Source organism: Tiliqua scincoides, chromosome 4 (genome assembly GCF_035046505.1).
Source record: "Tiliqua scincoides isolate rTilSci1 chromosome 4, rTilSci1.hap2, whole genome shotgun sequence".
NCBI lineage: Eukaryota > Metazoa > Chordata > Lepidosauria > Squamata > Scincidae > Tiliqua > Tiliqua scincoides.
In genome coordinates this window covers 83522192-83542265 of record NC_089824.1, presented here as the reverse complement: position 1 = coordinate 83542265, position 20074 = coordinate 83522192, and the positions used below count along the sequence as shown (strand labels likewise).

The window sequence follows — 20074 nt, the reverse complement described above, 5'->3', positions numbered from 1 at the left end:
AAAGTATTTTAAAAATCACTGAATCACAACCTAGAGCTTAAAACCTGCTCACATGATCAATGTTATGTTCTTCTCTTGAGATAGGATCCAGTCTTACCTCTTTCACAGTTTTTTTTTTTTTAAAGATGCTTGATAACTAAAACATTTTTTTTTTCCTGTTTGGGTGGCATTCTTTTCTGCAGATTCTGTTAGCAATTTTTGATATGTGCTAAGCATCAGATATGAACTGCTCCAATAGAAGTGGACTTAATAGAGGCACTTATTATACAAATCTTTCCTAATTAAGTGTGGATTAATTATCTTGGTGTGATTTATTCTGCAGTTATCTTTAAAACTGAAACCAGTGCCATAGCTCATGATTGTGTAGCCTGGTGCATAGCTCAGAAAGATGCCTCAAAAGTAATGTCATAACTGGAAATAACATCACGCCTGGGCTTTTAAAATGAAAATTTTGGGAAAACCCACCTCCTCCTCCCAGCAGCTTACCACCCACTTGTTCTACTGCCTCCACCCAGCCAATGGCATAGCTAAGGTATATATTTGCTACCTGGGATCAAAGTAGATTCTGTAGCTCCACCCATGACAAAATCTAATTTAATTATTAAATAAAAAGTGTGCCCATTATTGGTTAGAGATACTGTGCTGGGGTGAAGAGGGATGGTTATTCTCCCCGCTATAAGAGGAAATAACTACTTGATATATAACTATATATATAGTAGTATAACCGCTTGAAAAAGTGCCTCTTTACCCAGTTAGTAGAGGTAACTGTATGATGATACATGGAAATGAGAGCTGACTTTCATTAACACCTTATTGGTTCCATGCTGTATCATAATAACATCTCATTGGCTCTCAGAACAATCGGTCACATAGGTCAGTTTTGAGTTAAAGAAATCCACTTTTTGTTCCATAAGGCAGTTGTGTTTTCATTTTCTGGTTAATTGGCCATAACTTTTGATAGAATACAGATATTACAATGCAGTTTGTTTTACTGAATTCTGTATTAAATTACTTTTCCAATGATATATGACAGTATCATTCGTACATACCAAGGTTTTCACAGTTTACAGTTGTCCAGCCAGACCAGGGCTGGAGAGCAGAAGAATGGTCTATAAGGCAATATGAATGGCACAGAGGGAAACATTTCTCTCCAAAATACTAGAACTGGAGGAGGCACCTCAATATGACTGTTTGGTAGTAGATTCTGGGCAAAGAAAACATTAGCTTTTCACACAAAATATGGGTCACTTATGGAATTCAGTTTCAGGAAATTCAGATAAGAGGAAGGGGCCATTGCCTTAGAGCAGGGGTGTCCAAAGTTTTTGGCAGGAGGGCCACATCGTCTCTCTGACACTGTGTCGGGGGCTGGGGCAAAAAGAATTAATTTACATTTAAAATTTGAATAAATTTACGTAAGTTTATGTAAATGAATATATTAAAGATGAACTTATATGAATGAATTGAAGGTCTTGCAATAGCTCAATGCCTATAAAAGGCCTTGCCCAAAGCAAGGCTGGCCTTTCCTTTGCTGCTGCTAATGCATCACAGACTTGAAACAAGAAGCAGTGGAGGAAGCCCTCATCCCACAGCTCACGTGAGAGGTCAAACAGTTGCCCTCATGCTGAGAGCAGTTGCGTTGGGCCAGTGTGCGCTCCATCAAATCTCCAGAGGGCCAGCGGCTCATTGGAGACTGGGGTCTCCCTGAGGGCTGCATTGAGAGGCCTCAAGAGCCACAAGTGGCCCCAGGGCCGGTGTTTGGGCACCCCTGCCTTAGAGGAGTGCAAGAGGAACACGAAGGGGGTAGCTTCTCCAGGTGGAACAAGGAAAAGGGAGGATATGATGCAGAAAGCAGATATTTCACATACTAAAATGTCATGTGTGTTTTTGGAAAGACAAGTTCTGCTAATCACCCCCCTCCAGGCATGTTGTGTAAGTATTAGGTATTATTAAAGTAGTAATTTTGAAGCCCTGAGTCATCTGTCCATCAGCCTTTATTTAGTCCTCTCAAAGGTGTGAAGGAAGCATGTCTGGTGAGCCTTGAAAGGCTTCCTCTGCCCCTCTTCAGCCATTCAGCTGTTCCGTGGAACAGCCGTTCTTCCACCTATTCACTGGAGTTGCTTTAATCCGGGACTTGTGGATTGGCACAGGCTGCCAACTGAGGCAGCCTACCATCACTGCTGGCCACCTCAGCTCATCTTACCACACTTCTCCTGCCATTTCAACAGCCAGGAGACGTGACCAGCAGAGATGCTGGGCCAGAGTACAGTTGCTGGGGGTTATCATTAGGGCTGGGGGGACAGGTAAGAGGATCAGAAAGTTGGGGGCTTCTGGGTTGGGAAGCATCATCAGGACTGCATGATGCTGTTAGGGCGCAATCCTAACACTTTATGTTAGTACTTTCCAGCACTGACATAAGGGCACTGCAGCTCTGAGGTAAGGGAACAAACATTCTCTTACTTTGAGGGGGCCTCCATGAGTGACACCCAACTGCAGGATACAGCACATGCCCCATTGGCACTGCTATGCCAGTGCTGGAAAGTACTGACATAAGGGGTTAGGATTGCACCCTTGGTGAGATGAGATTTGCTCATCTGCATCAGGAGCATTATTTAGCAAGGGTAGGGGGAACAACTGAGTGCCACAGAGGGGCACCTGGCCTCATTGCCTTGCACCTGGGTCCTGGTCTGTGCCTGCTCCCCAGGATTAGAGACAGTTGGAACTAGAATGCTGGCGAAGATGGACGTTTGGCAAGCTTCTGCAGGGTTCTTAATTTTTTTTCTTTGTTTTCTGAAAGAAATTTAGGTTTGATTACTCACAGCTCAGAGGCAAATAATTCTTTTATACTCCAGGCAAGATAAAATCTGAAGGGGTGGAACCTGATGAAAGAACTGCATCAGTTTTGCGTCCTTCACTGTCACCCTCCTGATTCATTTGTGTCCTAATAGGGCCTCCATTGCCCCCTTATCAGTCACCTCCAGAGTTAAAACTATGTATTAAAGTGAGTTTCTTAGCCAAACCTTCTGAATGAGAGTCCAATCCTTTGCCTGTCTACTCAGAAGTAAGTCCCATTATAGTCAATAGGGCAGTGGTTCTCAAACATTTTAGCCCCAGGACCCACTTCTTAGAAAGACAATCTGTCTGGTCCCACTGGAAGTGATGTCATTACCCTGGAAGTGATGTCATGGCTGGAAGTGACATCAGAAATCAGGAAAAAGCTTAATTCAAGTCTGCACTCCTATCTGCACTTACTCAGGAGTAAGCCTCATTGACGATCATTGTTAAAAGCACATATGTAGTAGCCTGTAAAAAGTTTGGGTCTGTAACGTTTTCTCAAATGCAGTCACATCCCATGGTAGCACCAAGTCTAATATATTAAAGATAAAATATTGAAATGAATGGGGACCCACCAAAAATGGGCTCACGACCCACCTAGTGGGTCCCGACACACAGTTTGAGAAACTGCAATAGGGCTTTCTCCCAGGAAAGTGTGGCTCGGATCGCGGTCCCTTTCCTCAGTGCCATGCACAGATGAGGCCAGAGAAACTTGGGGTCTGGGCAGGCTCCTGCAGCCCACCCTTGGGTTGGGTCCCGTTCAGAGAGCTTCCCAGGCAGAAAGATGGGCCCCTGCGTCGAGGTGACGCGCCATCCACGTCCCGCTCCCTCCCGAAAAGAGGCCCCCTTCCGCCCGCCTCTGGGGGCAGCCACCGCCTGCCCAGCCCCCGAGCTGCCTTCGCCTGGCTCTGCCCGGGCAGGCTCGCTGCTGCGCGGAGGCTTCCCGGCGAGCGGGGCGCAGAGGAGAACCTGCTGGGCTTCCTGGGACTTGGCGGCACGACGGAGAAGCAGCGCCGAAGGCGCTTCTCGCAGGGCCGCCTCTTCCCGAGCCCCGTCTAGGGACGCTGCAGAGCGAGACCCGTTTGCAGGCAGCCCCAGGGCAGAGTGGCACCGGCTGATCTTGGGGCGCCCCTCTTGTTGCGCGGGGGCGCCTCGCAGAAGGCGAGCTGGTAGGTTTCAGGTGCGTGGCAGGCCCTGAGGTCCAGCAATCCAAGACTGAACTGGACGATGAGGGCTAAAGGAGGGAGGCCCCCCCCCTTTTCAGGCAAGGGTCCTGTGTTGGGAGGATGAGCAGCCATCCATCTGGGGCATCTTTTCCTTTGCGCTGTGGGATCAGCCTCGCCGGTTGCTTTGCTGCCTCTTTGAGCACAGGAAGGTTGGCAAGGCTGTTCACTCGCTGAGCGACTGCAGATTTCTGTCCCTTTCCTATGCAGTCCGGCTCTTTTCACCTGGTCGCTGGGAAGGAGAGACTCCTCGTCTCTGCTCTGTGCATTTGTTTCCCTTATTTACATGTGATACATTGGAGTAGCATGGGATACCACCAATGCATGCCAGAAGAAGCTTCTCTGCTTATACTTGTGTCTGTTTGTAATGTGATGGTCTTTTAGCAGAACTCAATTTCCTGACTTGTAACCTGCGCAGGTGGCTGCTCTGTTGCCATCCAGATGAATATGTGTGAGCTCACAATTGTCATTTCACACTTTCAGATTTCAGATCTTCACCATGGATAAACTAGCGCATGCAAATGCCCGTTTTGCTCTGGATCTCTTCCAAAAGTTTGGTGAAGCCAGCTCAACCAGCAATATCTTCTTTTCCCCTGTGAGCATATCCACCGCACTTGCCATGGTCTTCTTAGGCGCCAGAGGCAACACAGCTTCACAACTTGCAAAGGTCAGCAAGCTATTTCTCTTAAATTTGGGTGGCAGCATTTCAGTTTATTCTGGTTATTTTTGTTAAGGAGGTGTACTGGTTTGGGAGTTGGATGCAAAAAAATTCAATACGGGAGGGGGGATAATCAGAGTGTTATCAGAGCCAGGATGGTGTAGAGGTTGTGGTGTTGGAGTTAGACCTGGAAGAGCCAGGTTCAAATCCCCACTCACCCATGAGGCTTCCTGGGTGCCTTTGGGCCAGTCACCATCTCAACCTCACCTACTTCACAGGGTTGTTGTGAGAACAAAAGGAAGGGAGGAACTATGTACTCCAACCTGAGCTCCTTGAAGAAAGGATGGAACAAAATTTTCCACCTTTTATAATGTCTCACAAAGATTCAGAGCTCTTAGTTTATTTAACCTTGTATCAAAGGATGGCAGGAATGTGGCTGTTATGGTTCTGGCTTTCAAGGGAATATCTTTTGTTTTGCTTGTATCCTGATGGTAATACATGAGGACAATAAAGCTAATTCTCCTTCCCATCCATGGCTAAGATTTTGTACAGATGGTCATCAATCAGTTGTGCAAGTCATCACATTAAGTCAGTGGCCCAACCCATGTAAAGTCTAAAGCAGAAACAGCAGGGATTTTTTTCATTAAAAAAAAAAAAAGTAACCACACACTGCTAAAAATGCTGTGACGTCTCTGTTTCCTCCCTATCCATTTCCCAGAACTTGTTTAAACTGTTGCCTCAACTAAGCAGCCTCTTAAGTGAATGTAAGTCCCTGCTGAAAAACATTAGCATGAACCTGGAGCTGGCAGCAGACAGTTCTGTGATTGCAGTTTCCATTAACAGTCCAAAGCAGGCCATGCTCTTAATGTGGCGATCCATTCAGTGGGCTCCTAGCCAGAAGTTGTGTAGCCTTAGCATATGGTGAGAGATGTGGGAATCGTTGGTCCATGTGAAACAGATTGCATAATTCCATGTTTTATTTTGATTAAAAAATTTAAACTCAGTAAAACTCTATCAAACACATTTTTATAGTCATTGAAAGCGAGGAGCAAGTTTTATTTTCTTCAGATTAAGTGGAATACTCTCATATTTTATTTAGTTGGACCTACAACAGATAACAGCAGGTATGTTAACTTCCTGTTCTGTTTCTGGGTCTCAAAGCCAGCCTGAATTTTTTTTTTAAATCTACATCTTCTATCAATTCCAGAAAATGAACAAATTGAAACTTTGGTGAGTCTCCAGTTTTCCTGCTTGCATTTCTGTAAACAAAGGTGCTACAGGCAGATCTCCTTCAAAATGAGAGACAACAATTTCAAGAAGCTGCCCCAAACCTGTATCAGGGACAGAAATAGATAGGTGCTCCTTGTCCGGCTGTAGCCTGGCCAGAGTCAACCTATTTTGTCACCTGTGTGTGTGCACACCATTCGAAAGGTGTGCAGAGGTCTGTGTTGTAAAGGTCTCTGATAAACCCCTGATCTCTTCATTTGATTGGATGTAGTAGTGATGGGGGCAGGGGTACTTCTTTTTTTGTCCATGCAGACATTTCACTTTGATTCTGTTGAAGACCTTCATTCAAGATTCCAGACAGTGCTGAGATTAACAAGACTGATGCTCCCTATGTTCTGAAGCTTGCTAGCAGGTTGTATGGAGAAAAGACACATGCCTTTCTGCAAGTAAGTCATTGCTAGGGCATGAGGTTTCTTTTAACTGGTAATTAGAATTTCTTTTTATCCTTGTTTTTTTTGTTTCAATGACTCTTTCATCATTTTTGGAACTGAATATTGTTTGACCATCAATATAAAATAAAATAAAATCCTCTTTAGTCAGTCTGCTTGTCAAGGTGGCGCGCATTTTCAGGATGTTCCAGGGCAGTACTGTTCATTGGTTATTGCGCTTACTGCTCCCTTCCTGCTCCCTTCCTGCTCCCCTTTCCCCTGTTTGAACATGCAGCTGAATGGGGGAAGGCCTTAGTAGAATGTATCCACTGCCACTAGCCCAGGTGACCAGGCCAGACCAGGGCGGGAGCATCTGGACAACAACCCTCTCCCAGGAAAATACTGAACCTCAGGGGTTCCTATCAAAATCACTCTCCTGGTAGTGCCAGCAGACTGAGGAGATGTGGCAATCCACTCTACCAGGCACCAGGCAAATCAGGGTTAAAATATGAACAGTTATATAAAATGTCTAACTGGGGATAAACAAAATGTGCAAAAAAATGAATAAAGAAGAAAGAAACTTTGCAAGAAAACATACTGACTGGTATAGAAGATGCAATAACACAAGCCTACACACATTTTGCCTGTCTTAAAAGTTAGACCTATTCTTGGGTATATTTGGAGTGCTGAATCCAAAATGGCACCGGTTTTGCCCGATTGTCTCCAGTTTGGAGGGTATGGCATAGCCACTTTATATGCTGATTCAAGCAGCTTCCTCATGAGGAAGCCGATACCTTGGAAGCTCATGAGGAAGCAGCGTATAAGATGGGTATGGCATACCCCCCAATCTAGAGCCAATCGAACACAAATGATGCCATTTTTTAATTCAACACCCCAAAAATGTTCTAAATTTATTTAAACAGCCTTGGCGACTTTAAAAAAAGGGTTTTTTTGTTGTTTTTTTTGTAGACCTGTGTAATAATTAATGCCAGTAGATGGAGATGGAGCTCTCACATTGCTTGTGAAACTAGAACAGTGGCATGTTAAATGTATGTGTGCTGGAATGACTGCAAAGAGGCAAAAAATAATGGGATCTCTTATGATTACTAGCTAGACTTAGTTCCAGTCTTAGTTATCTGAAGGATGGAACCTTTAGCCCCCATATCACTTGCTTTACCATGAGTGGGTCTCTTTTATTTGGTGTTCACTGCATGAGCTTTGAACATCTGGAACAAGGATCCCCTCCTACCTTGGAAGTTTTATCACTTGACCATAATGGCTTCATAAGTCTACCTGATTGGGGAGGGAGCGCAGCAGAATATCTACCTACCTCCTCCCAGGAGGAGAAATGGCAGGAGTATGAGCCAATCAGCTGGCTTACTCCTGACTCAAACAAAAGAGAAGGGCAAGAGAAGGATTTTTCTCTCCCTAGTGGCTTATGGGGTTTTGCAAAAAAAAAAAAGGGGGGGGCAGTCAAGGCACCCATTAATCCCACCATCTGAATAGCAGAGATATAACTGGGTGACCAAAATTGCTCACAACACAGAAAAATTGACAGAAAATGCACAGAAAGAAATGGGAATTTGGAGAAAAACAGGAAACCATCACACTACCTTTCTTCTGTTTGAATGAGTGAATGTAAAAAGCCATTTGCATTGGGTTAAAAATTGCTTTTCATATGTTGCTTTTGGTGCTAGCATTGTGATGTTTGTTGTTCTCAGATAGTTCTTAGAATTCTAGTTAGGCTGTGAACATTACATATGCTTATGATTTCAGAAGAATAGCTAATTTGCCTATAGTGCATTCTCTCCAAGGGTTTAGTTATAACCAATAATAATACAGATAAGTATTGATACAGTGCAGAAATCTCTCTATGTGGAAGAGGTATTTATAGAGAGTATGATTATCTTGTTTTTCTGGAATGTACAGACTATGTAGACTGGGATGTCATGCTTGTTTCATACAGAGAGCAGAGAGTAGTTAGCATTCATCATGCCTACTGAGGGCTGGAAGTGATGTAATTAAGCAGGAAATGACCTCATGAAGCAGAGGATGACCGGAAATAGGCACTTTGTTCTCACATCAAAACTTATTTTGATGTGAGACGCGTGTGACTCTCCAGATGCGTGTGGCCTCTGGGAACCCTAAGTGTCTCTGGGACCCCAAGTGCCAGGTAAACTGAGAGTTTAGCATCTGGGCAAGGAGAAGGCAAGTGGACCTCTGAGTTTTGGAGAAGGAGAGGAGGAAGACGACGAGAGGGTAAGTGTACTCTTTCTAACTCTTTGTCTTTCTAACTCCCTGTCTTCTAACCTTAACTTTAACTTTAAATCAACCTTAAAGCAAAATTGAAAGTTCGCACCTAAGGGAGGTACGTAGGTCTACTCTGAGCAGGAGCAGAGTCCTACTCATGAGTAAGAGCCCAAGGGTCAGGCACTTAAATCAAAGTTGAAAGTTAGCTGCACCTAAAGTAGCACCTAATCGAAGGAAGGGAGGAGGATAAAGTGGAAAGCAGGTTTTTCTACTTTGTTTTAAATTAACCCTATACTTAACCAAGTTAAACTTAATCTAAGTTAGAACATAGCCTAAACAGTTCAGTAAATTGGGACACAGGATCTAGACAGCAATAAATAATTAAACAAACTCAAATAAAAACTAGCTTGAGGTTATAAAACAGTCCAGCCTAAGAGAACAGAACTAGGAGGGAAAGAACCTAGTAAGGGGCAATTCCCATTCAGGAGCCTGCAGAGTAGGTTACGCCCATCAGCAGCCTTTTGTCTTCCTGAGCTTTTGTAAACTCACCTGGGAAGACCAGCCCCCCTTTCAGTCAGGAAGGAAGGAGGGAGGAGGAGCCAGCCAGGAGTATAAAGCTAGGCCTGCCATCGCGTGAGGCTCTCTCCAGACGCGTGTGGCCTCTGGGAACCCTAAGTGCCAGGTAAACTGAGAGTTTAGCATCTGGGTGAGTTCAGCAGCAGGGCGAGGAGGCCAGGGCCCCATACACTGCCCTTCCTCTTCCCTTGAGAAGAGAGCTGCTAACCAGTGTAGGGTTTATAAAAGTACCCCTAAATAAAACAACAACAACAAAAAAGCTATGCAGTCAGTCAGACAGCCAGCAGCAGGGAGGGGGCTATCCAGTGTTCTGCATTGAGTGCCACATGTATGATTATATGCCTCTGGGGCATAAGTCATGGGTGTGTCCTCGGTGCAAGGAGCTCCAGGGTCTCAGGGAACGCGTCCGCTCCCTTGAAGCCTTGGTGGCCGACCTGGAGAAGCGCAGGCAGGCAGAGGAGGACCGTGGGGAGACTTCCGGGGACGATCAGGCTTCGTCCCAACCTCAGGCATGCAGCTCCTTGGCTGCCCGGGTGGGAAGTCTCAGGACTGGAGGACATCATACTGGAGAGGAGGGAAACAATCCCCTAGGGGGGACCCCTTCTCCAGGGGATGGGCCCGTATCCGAACGCACTCGGGATACTCCTCGGCAGGAGGGGGGTCGGGGGCTTCTTGTAGTGGGGGATTCGATTATTAGAAACATAGAGAGGGGGGTTTGCGACGGACGTGAGGACTGCATGGTGACTTGCCTGCCTGGTGTGAAGGTTGCGGACATTACTTCTCGTCTAGACAGGCTAGTAGACAGTGCTGGGGGAGAGGTAGCGGCTGTGGTGCATGTCGGCACCAACGACGTGGGCAAGTGTAACTGGGAGGTCCTGGAGGCCAAATTTAGGCTTTTAGGCAGGAAGCTGAAAGCCAGGACCTCAAAGGTAGCATTCTCTGAAGTGCTACCTGTTCCACGCGCAGGGCCAGCTAGGCAGGCGGAGATCAGGGGTCTCAATGCGTGGATGAGACGGTGGTGTAGGGAGGAGGGGTTTAGATTCGTTAGGCACTGGGGAACGTTTTGGGACAAGCGGGGCCTGTACAAGAGGGACGGGCTCCACTTGAACCAGAATGGAACCAGACTGCTGGCGCATAACATTAAAAAGGTGGCAGAGCAGCTTTTAAACTGATCCCTGGGGGAAGGCCGACAGGAGCCGAGGGGCATCCAGTTCGGGACTCCTCATCCCTATGGGATGAGGATGGGGAGGTTAGAGAACAACAAGACAAAGGCAGAGTAGGAGAAGAAAATGGGAAAGGTAGCGTGATGGGATGTGATAGACGGTTTGGCACACAGAGAGGATGCGGGGACAAAGGAGCGAATAAGCAGCCCATCCTGGGGCATTCTGTGTACAAATGCTTTTATGTGAATGCCTGAAGTCTCCAAGCAAAGGTGGGAGAACTGGAATGTCTGGTGACAAGGGAAAACATTAACATAGTGGGCATAACGGAAACCTGGTGGAATGCGGAGAATCAGTGGGATACCGCAATCCCGGGCTATAAACTCTACAGGAGGGACAGGCAGGGGCGTGTTGGAGGTGGGGTGGCCCTTTATGTTAAGGAAGGGATAGAATCCAGCAAAGTAGAGATTGAAGGTGGGTCCGACTCCACCGTAGAATCTGTGTGGGTTAAATTACCAGGCTTGTGCAGCGATGTATTACTGGGGGCGTGCTGTCGTCCTCCAGACTAGAAATCGGATGGGGACCTTGAAATGAGGAAACAGATCAGGGAGGTGACAAGGAGGGACAGGGTTGTAATCATGGGGGACTTCAATTATCCTCATATTGACTGGGTCAATTTGTGTTCTGGTCACGATAAGGAAACTGGATTTCTTGACGTGCTAAATGACTGTGGCTTAGAGCAGCTAGTCACGTAGCCCACCAGAGGACAGGTGACTCTGGATTTAATATTGTGCGGTATGCAGGAACTGGTTAGAGATGTAAACGTTACTGAGCCATTGGGGAACAGTGATCATGCTGCGATCCGTTTTGACGTGCATGTTGGGGGAAGAATACCGGGCAAATCTCTAACAAAAACCCTTGACTTCCGACGGGCAGACTTCCCCCAAATGAGGAGGCTGGTTAGAAGGAGGTTGAAAGGGAGGGTAAAAAGAGTCCAATCTCTCCAGAGTGCATGGAGGCTGCTTAAAACAACAGTAATAGAGGCCCAGCAGAGGTGTATACCGCAAAGAAAGAAGGGTTCCACTAAATCCAGGAGGGTGCCCGCATGGCTAACGAGCCAAGTCAGAGAGGCTGTGAAGGGCAAGGAAGCTTCCTTTCATAAATGGAAGTCTTGCCCTAATGAGGAGAATAAAAAGGAACATAAACTGTGGCAAAAGAAATGTAAGAAGGTGATACGGGAGGCCATGCGAGACTATGAGGAACGCATGGCCGGCAACATTAAGGGGAATAATAAAAGCTTCTTCAAATATGTTAGAAGCAGGAAACCCGCCAGAGAAGCGGTGGGCCCTCTGGATGGTGAGGGAGGGAAAGGGGAGACTTAGAGATGGCAGAGAAATTAAATGAGTTCTTTGCATCTGTCTTCACGGCAGAAGACCTCGGGCAGATACCGCTGCCCAAACGACCCCTCCTGACCGAGGAGTTAAGTCAGATAGAGGTTAAAAGAGAAGATGTTTCAGACCTCATTGATAAATTAAAGATCAATAAGTCACCGGGCCCTGATGGCATCCACCCAAGCGTTATTAAGGAATTGAAGGATGAAGTTGCAGATCTCTTGACTAAGGTATGCAACTTGTCCCTCAAAACGGCCTCGGTGCCAGAAGATTGGAGGATAGCAAATGTCACGCCTATTTTTAAAAAGGGAAAGAGGAGGGACCCGGGAAACTATAGGCCGGTCAGCCTAACATCCATACCGGGTAAGATGGTGGAATGCCTCATCAAAGATAGGATCTCAAAACATGCTGAGGGAGAGTCAGCATGGCTTCTGTAAGGGTAAGTCTTGCCTCACGAACCTTATAGAATTCTTTGAAAAGGTAAACAGGCATGTGGATGTGGGAGAACCCGTGGACATTATATATCTGGACTTTCAGAAGGCGTTTGACACAGTCCCTCACCAAAGGCTACTGAAAAAACTCCACAGTCAGGGAATTAGAGGACTGGTCCTCTCATGGATTGAGAACTGGTTGGAGGCCAGGAAGCAGAGAGTGGGTGTCAATGGGCAATTTTCACAGTGGAGAGAGGTGAAAAGCGGTGTGCCCCAAGGATCTGTCCTGGGACCGGTGCTTTTCAACCTCTTCATAAATGACCTGGAGACAGGGTTGAGCAGTGAAGTGGCTAAGTTTGCAGACGACACCAAACTTTTCCGAGTGGTGAAGACCAGAAGTGATTGTGAGGAGCTCCAGAAGGATCTCTCCAGACTGGCAGAATGGGCAGCAAAATGGCAGATGCGCTTCAATGTCAGTAAGTGTAAAGTCATGCACATTGGGGCAAAAAAATCAAAACTTTAGATATAGGCTGATGGGTTCTGAGCTGTCTGTGACAGATCAGGAGAGAGATCTTGGGGTGGTGGTGGACAGGTCGATGAAAGTGTTGACCCAATGTGCGGCGGCAGTGAAGAAGGCCAATACTATGCTTGGGATCATTAGGAAGGGTATTGAGAACAAAACGGCTAGTATTATAATGCCGTTGTACAAATCTATGGTAAGGCCACACCTGGAGTATTGTGTCCAGTTCTGGTCGCCGCATCTCAAAAAAGACATAGTAGAAATGGAAAAGGTGCAAAAGAGAGCGACTAAGATGATTACGGGGCTGGGGCACCTTCCTTATGAGGAAAGGCTACGGCGTTTGGGCCTCTTCAGCCTAGAAAAGAGGCACCTGAGGGGGGACATGATTGAGACATACAAAATTATGCAGGGAATGGACAGAGTGGATAGGGAGATGCTCTTTACACTCTCACATAATACCAGAACCAGGGGACATCCACTAAAATTGAGTGTTGGGCGGGTTAGGACAGACAAAAGAAAATATTTCTTTACTCAGCGTGTGGTCGGTCTGTGGAACTCCTTGCCGCAGGATGTGGTGCTGGCGTCTAGCCTAGACGCCTTTAAAAGGGGATTGGACGAGTTTCTGGAGGAAAAATCCATTATGGGGTACAAGTCATGATGTGTATGCGCAACCTCCTGATTTTAGAAATGGGTTATGTCAGAATGCCAGATGCAAGGGAGGGCACCAGGATGAGGTCTCTTGTTATCTGGTGTGCTCCCTGGGGCATTAGGTGGACCGCTGTGAGATACAGGAAGCTGGACTAGATGGGCCTATGGCCTGATCCAGTGGGGCTGTTCTTATGTTCTTATGTTCTTATTAGCTGCAAATGACAGAAGACAAAATATGCAAATCGTGTTCAGATTTTCAAGATATGAAACAGTCCAATTATATTTGGGTTCTTCCAGCGTGATAATAGGGACCAGATAAATTGCTTTGGGGAACCACATTTGGCCCATGGGCCTTATGTTTGAAACCCCTGATGTAGACCTTTTCCACAGGACATTATTTTTCTCCGTAGGAAAAATCCATTGTAGAAGTTTCAATGCCTACTATGTTTCATGCATGACTTGAGAACTGATATTCTGGAGAAATTATCTTTACTTAAATGATTGAATATTGCCAACCAGTCATTAGTGGTACCAGCCAAGAAGGAGAAGATAAATTGGTCTATAGTTCATAAATGCAAGCTGACTGGACATTTTTATTGTACGTTGACTGCTGCCCTGTATTATTTATCCAGGATTTCCTGACAAGCACTCAGAAGCTGTATGGAGCTGGGTTATCCACAGTGGATTTCCTAAATGCTTCTGACAGTGCAAGAAAGAAAATTAACCAGTGGGTTGAAGAGCACACTGAAGGTGAGAAGGTTCACCAAGCTGTTTGCTAAGAACAATTGCCTGTACTATTCTGTGTATACTCATAGCTTCTGCTATCTGCTATATCAGGGGTGCTCACACTTTTTTGGCTCGAGAGCTACTTTGAAACCCAGCAAGGCCCGGAGATCTACCAGGGGGGAAGGAAGCATCTGACAGACACCCCCTTTAATGTATGGAGCCCCTGCTGGAGTCTAGTCAGTTTCGTCAGTTTTGTTGCTGCATGCCTGAAGAGCAGCTAAAGTGTCAGTTTCAGTTTAGTGTCAGCTAAATATGTCAGTTTTGTCTAGTCACTAGACGAAACTGACATATTAACAGTTTGGAGAGACAGGGCTCCGCGATCTACTCATTTTGCCTCGCGATCTACCGGTAGATCACAATCCACCTATTGAGCACCCCTGTGCTATATCTTTAGGCTCACGTCCTATAATTCTACTGTCCATTGCAGAAAGAGACAAAAAACAGATGCAAGTAAAACTAATTTGCATTGTTTACTTAGAACATGTAAGTGTGACTTGATTAAAAAAAAAATTATAATGAAATCACCATTCTAGCATCTGGCTGGCTACTGTTGAAAACTAAATTTTGAACTACATTGGAACCAGTAAGGCAGCACTCCCCGAAGTTACCTCCGTCACAACACCCTCTATGCTGCAGATACCACGCTTAGAACCTGGAAGTCAGTAGTGATGATGTGTGATGCAGTGATATGCAGTGATGATTGAGACATACAAAATTATGCAGGGGATGGACAGAGTGGATAGGGAGATGCTCTTTACACTCTCAACACCAGAACCAGGGGACATCCACTAAAATTGAGTATTGGGAGAGTTGGGACAGACAAAAGAAAATATTTCTTTACTCAGCGTGTGGTTGGTCTGTGGAACTCCTTGCCACAGGATGTGGTGACGGCATCTGGCCTGGACGCCTTTAAAAGGGGATTGGACAAGTTTCTGGAGGAAAAATCCATTACGGGGTACAAGCCATGATGTGTATGTGCAACCTTCTGATTTTAGAAATGGGTTATGTCAGAATGCCAGATGCAAGGGAGGGCACCAGGATGAGGTCTCTTGTGATCTGGTGTGCTCCCTGGGGCATTAGGTGGGCCGCTGTGAGATACAGGAAGCTGGACTAGATAGGCCTATGGCCTGATCCAGTGGGGCTGTTCTTATGTTCTTATGATATCATTGCCAGTTCCTTCTGGATTGGAGACCATGGAGCAACCCTGAAAACAGTGGTAAGAAGCTCAGGGAGGGCAGCTGAGTTCCTCTAGTAGCGAAAACCTTATGTGTGGAACTTTGCCCACCAAGCGGATCCTCTTACTACTGTTTTCAGGGTCACATCAGATATTTGCTGCCAGGTGGCAAGTGATCCATGACACCCCTGCGGGTTTTCAGTACCACCCCAGGAGCTGTGTCTCACAGATTGGGAACCACTGCAGTAAGGCCATTCTTATCACAATAAGTCGCTCATCAACTTAAATCTTTGCAAAAAGAAAGACTTCAGGATTTTTTAAATATGGTACTGCTTACAATATCATGATTCCTGTATGATGGATCCTGGGAATTTATCACTGTGGCCCCAGGTTAGATACAGATGTGCACAACCACCTGAGACACTCTGTTAGGTTGTCCATTTTCATTGACATTGCATTGTGGATGGGAACACAAATCCCCACAGATGCTATGTAGATTGAATGGGGGCCCTTCTCTCTGCCAGACTTCCAAATGCACATTCAGGCACCTCTCTTTTTTAATGTGTGTTTGATTTAGCCATCTCTGGAATAACAGACTTGTTTAGTTAATACCAAAATATAATCTGTTATGTTTGCAAATATTTGAAATAACGTGGCCAAATTCATGCGCCATGGGTGTGATAGTGTTCACAGAGCTGCTGCTTACAACTTTTTCAATTTCCTTAAATGGCATCTTTGCTTTCTTGGCTTTTGACACCAGTAGCTTCCCACTGCCAGTAGCCTCAACACTCCACCTACACTATTTTGGGCAAGCAGAAGTTGCCAGTTGTCCACATAAGCATTAAATCAGTCTTCCCCTAACTCTTACCATTTTCATACTTTCTTATAGTACAAATATTCTTAATTTATGCATTTTCCAAGTATGCACTGGTTTTCAAGAATGAAACCCCTGCGTAAAACGAGAGGTGCCTGTATACGTCTGTATCTGGTCTACGTACTGTACAGTGTTCTTATCCACTGATGGAAACGGTGCACAGAGGTTATTTCTGTGCATGTTACTATCTCACTGGTTTGGACCTTATATTGTAAAAAGTAGGCACCTTGTAAAGTGTGGTTGATGACACAAGTATGTATATGATAAATCAGAGTTGAATGTTCCAGAAAGTCAATTTGGCGGAAATTGAATTTCTGTGGAGAAATTTGTTCTGCTGTATCCATATTGTAAAAACAACATGGGCTGAAGACATAAAATACAAAGAGAGTTCACAGTGCAACTCTCACGTGCTTGAAAGCCTTGCTTTCTTTCAGGATAGCATAGGTGCATGTACCTATGCAAACACCAGGCTAGCTGCCACTCTTGCTGCTTCTTCATGCTTTATATGTTGCTCTGTTTATCCACTCATTTGTTACTTTATGACTGTTTCAAAAATGAAACACTTAAAGTGCAAAACTTCTCAGGAGGTGAAGAAGACCTTTTTGATGACATCACCTGGGCTAGCAAACCAACGTTGAGTTTAGCAGGGTTCAGCTTCAACTTGGAGAACAGTTCATGGGAAGTCCCCAACTTACAAATGGATTGTGTTCTAGAGGCTTGTTATTAAGTCTGTTGTTTGGTACTTGGAATGCATTTTCAGTGTTATAAAAGTTGTTAGGTTCCCAGGCTAGCCTACAAAAGCCCATCTTTTAATCCAGTCTTCTTTCTTCTTGTTCTTTTTTGTTTGTTTGTTTCTCTTCCTTGCCTGCATTTTCTCTCTCTCTCCATCCTTTCCCCCTCTTTCTATTTTATCTTTATACACCATTCATTGACCAGAACAGGTACACAGCTTGTTGAGCCAGCAGCAGCTTGTGACATTACAGGTTGTTCGATCACCACCAGGCATATGTCTTCTTGTTTGCATGTGTGTTTGCATTTCTATGCCAGGTGCTGCTGCTGCTACTACTACTACTAGTGGAAATCTATTTGTAAGTGCAGATGTTTTTATCTTTGACTTTTTTTAATTGACTCTGAGTACACTTAAATGAAATGCATTGAATATATTTCTAGAGTGGTCCTACTGCTCCAAAACTGGGACATATATCTTCACACTCATGAGTTAATTGTTTTATTTCTTATAACTTTTCATTCAAGGTAAAATCCCTGACTTGCTACCTGAAGGCTCAGTTAATGAACTGACCAAACTAGTTGTGGTGAATGCTATCTACTTTAAGGGCAGCTGGGCAGAGAAGTTTCAGGAAGAGGACACTGAAGATGCAACTTTTCGACTCAGCAAGGTAATCTGAAGGCTTTTCACACAGCCACCTTTTGCGGGATCAACAAATGGTAAGAGGTGAATTGTGGGATGGGGGGGATTGTCAACTGCGTGGGTGGATTTGGTACTACCAGTGGTTTTGGAGTATATACTTTTTTCCCAAGGGCCCCCATCCCCGCTTAGGAAATAATAACAAGTTTTTACTCTCATTCTGGTTTTTTTGTACTCATTGCTACATATTTCTAAAACTATCCAGAAGGAAAAGAAGACTGTGAAGATGATGATAATGAAAAAGAATATTCCTCGTGGCTACATCTGTGAATGTAAGTGTGCTGGAACTTCCATATAAGGGAAAGGAGCTTAGTATGATAATTCTGCTGCCATATGACATTGGAGATAACTCCACGGGCGTGGAACAGGTAATTCTGGTTGTTTTTTTTAAATACTTAGTTTCTGCTTTCCTGCAAATACAGGAGACTATCAATATACAGTATAGAACATTGTGGGTACAGTGCAGTGAAAGCTGTATAGATTGCATGCATATATGACATTGAGATTTGTCAAAGTGTTACTGGGTAAACCTCAAAGGAGACCTGCTACACTGTGACCTAATTTGTTGCCACTTCTGGAACTCAGAATATTCATGTCCTTAGAGAAGGAACCCTATTCCCATTTGCAGAGAAAACTCTGATTGCATTTCACCCTAGTTGACTTTTTCTATGGCACATTTTCGCTTAAGCTATCTAGTACCTGTAGAAATCAATTCCATTGTAAATAAAAGTTTCACAGCTCAGAATCTTCTGTGAAACGTATGCCTTCCATGCTGTGCTTGGATTCGATTTCCTATACACCTGATGTTTCTACCCATGTTCTAACCCTTTCTGAAGTATTTCTGCAAACATGTTAGATATTCCATCACAACCTTCCATGTAGTTAATTAAATGGAAACACTTTTGTTATGGTAGCGCTTCTTTTAACAATTTAGTAATTCATTCTCTGTCTCTTTAGCTGATGAAGAAGCTCACCTTAGCAAAGCTCCATAAGTGGACACAGTCCAAGAAGATGAATTCCAACTTTGAGGTTTATGTTCACCGGCCTCGATTTAAACTGGAAGAGAGCTATGATCTTAAGTCACATTTATCAGCATTGGGACTGCTGGATGTCTTTGACTGTGGTAAGGCCAATTTGTCTGGAATGTCAGGAACCTAAGACCTCTTTGTGTCCAAAATTGTTCACAAGTCATTTATAGAAGTAAATGAAGAAGGTACGGAGGCAGCAGCAGCAACTGCTGACGACGCGAAACTCTGTTTTATGCCTATGGACAAAGATGTACATTTCATTATTGACCATCCCCTCCTGTTTTTTATTCGTCATAATCCAACTAATATTATACTTTTCTTTGGCAGAGTTGCCTCTCCATGAAAAGTTTTTTTCAAAAAATCATTGAACCACGTGCTAGATCTTAGATCAGTGTTTTCTTCAGAAGCCAGACTCCTTTTACAGAGGGTTTTTTAAGATGCTTTGCAGCTAAAATGTGTTTTTTTTCTGTTCAGCTGGCATTCTCTTTTGCTGATTATGTTAGCAATTTTTGGTACATGCTAATGTCATATATTACTTCCTGCAATAGAAGTAGACTATGGGAGGGATGTTGGTTCAAAATTGAACATGGGGTATTTATTCAACTCCTTGCCATAGGATGTGGTGATGGCATCTGGCCTAGATGCCTTTAAAAGGGGGGTTGGACAAATTTCTGGAGGAAAAGTCCATCACAGGTTATGAGCTACGATGTGTATGTGCAACCTTCTGATTTTAGAAGTAGGCTGCTTCAGAAAGCCAGATACAAGGGAGTGGCGCCAGGCTGTGGGTCTCTTGTAGTCTTGTGTACTCCCTGAAGCATCTGGTGGGCCACTGTGAGATACAGGAAGCTGGACTAAATGGACTTTTGGCCTGATCCAGCAGGGCTCTTATGTTTTTATGCCAAACAGCTGGTCCCTAACTGAGGCTCTAGAATTCCTATGTTATGTAATGGTCGGTTCAGCCCCTATTCTCTATTATACTTAAGGAGTACAGTTCACATATTGTTCCAACTGTAATTTGAAGTGAACAGTCATGTGGACACACACAGTAAAGTGGGCAGCCTAAATCAAGAGCAAAAAAAATGTGTTTTGTAAACAAGCCCTAAATTGATTAGTTCCAACTCTGGTAAACATGTCAGGGTGGAGTAGGGAGTTATGTTGTGGTTGAGCGCCATCTACTGTCTGCTTCTGTAAATGCAACTTAAAACACATCCATGGGAGTGCTGCTTACAGGCTATGCCAGGGGTATCAAACTCATTTCATAGGGCCACATAGCATTCATGATGCTTGCTGAGGGCCGGAACTGATGTCATTAGGCAAGAAGTGGTGTCATTAAAAGGTCATAATCAAAAGTAAACACTTTTTTCTCACTTAGGAATTCATTAGCTTAGGAACTCATAGCAACTCTTAGGAACTCATAACAAAGGAGAAAATATATGAATCTT

The 20074-nt window shown here is 44.6% G+C and overlaps 1 protein-coding gene across 1 annotated transcript; it reads left to right on the top strand.

Annotated features, from left to right (window-relative positions):
• Positions 1-4548: 4548 nt before the first annotated feature.
• SERPINB1 (serpin family B member 1) lies at positions 4549-18975 on the top strand. The gene is given in 8 exon segments (XM_066622851.1): positions 4549-4722; positions 6253-6295; positions 6298-6386; positions 13977-14094; positions 17433-17575; positions 17810-17883; positions 17885-17972; positions 18562-18975. Coding segments are annotated over 8 exon segments (1137 nt in total). The 5' UTR covers positions 4549-4554.
• The last annotated feature ends 1099 nt before the right edge of the window (positions 18976-20074 follow it).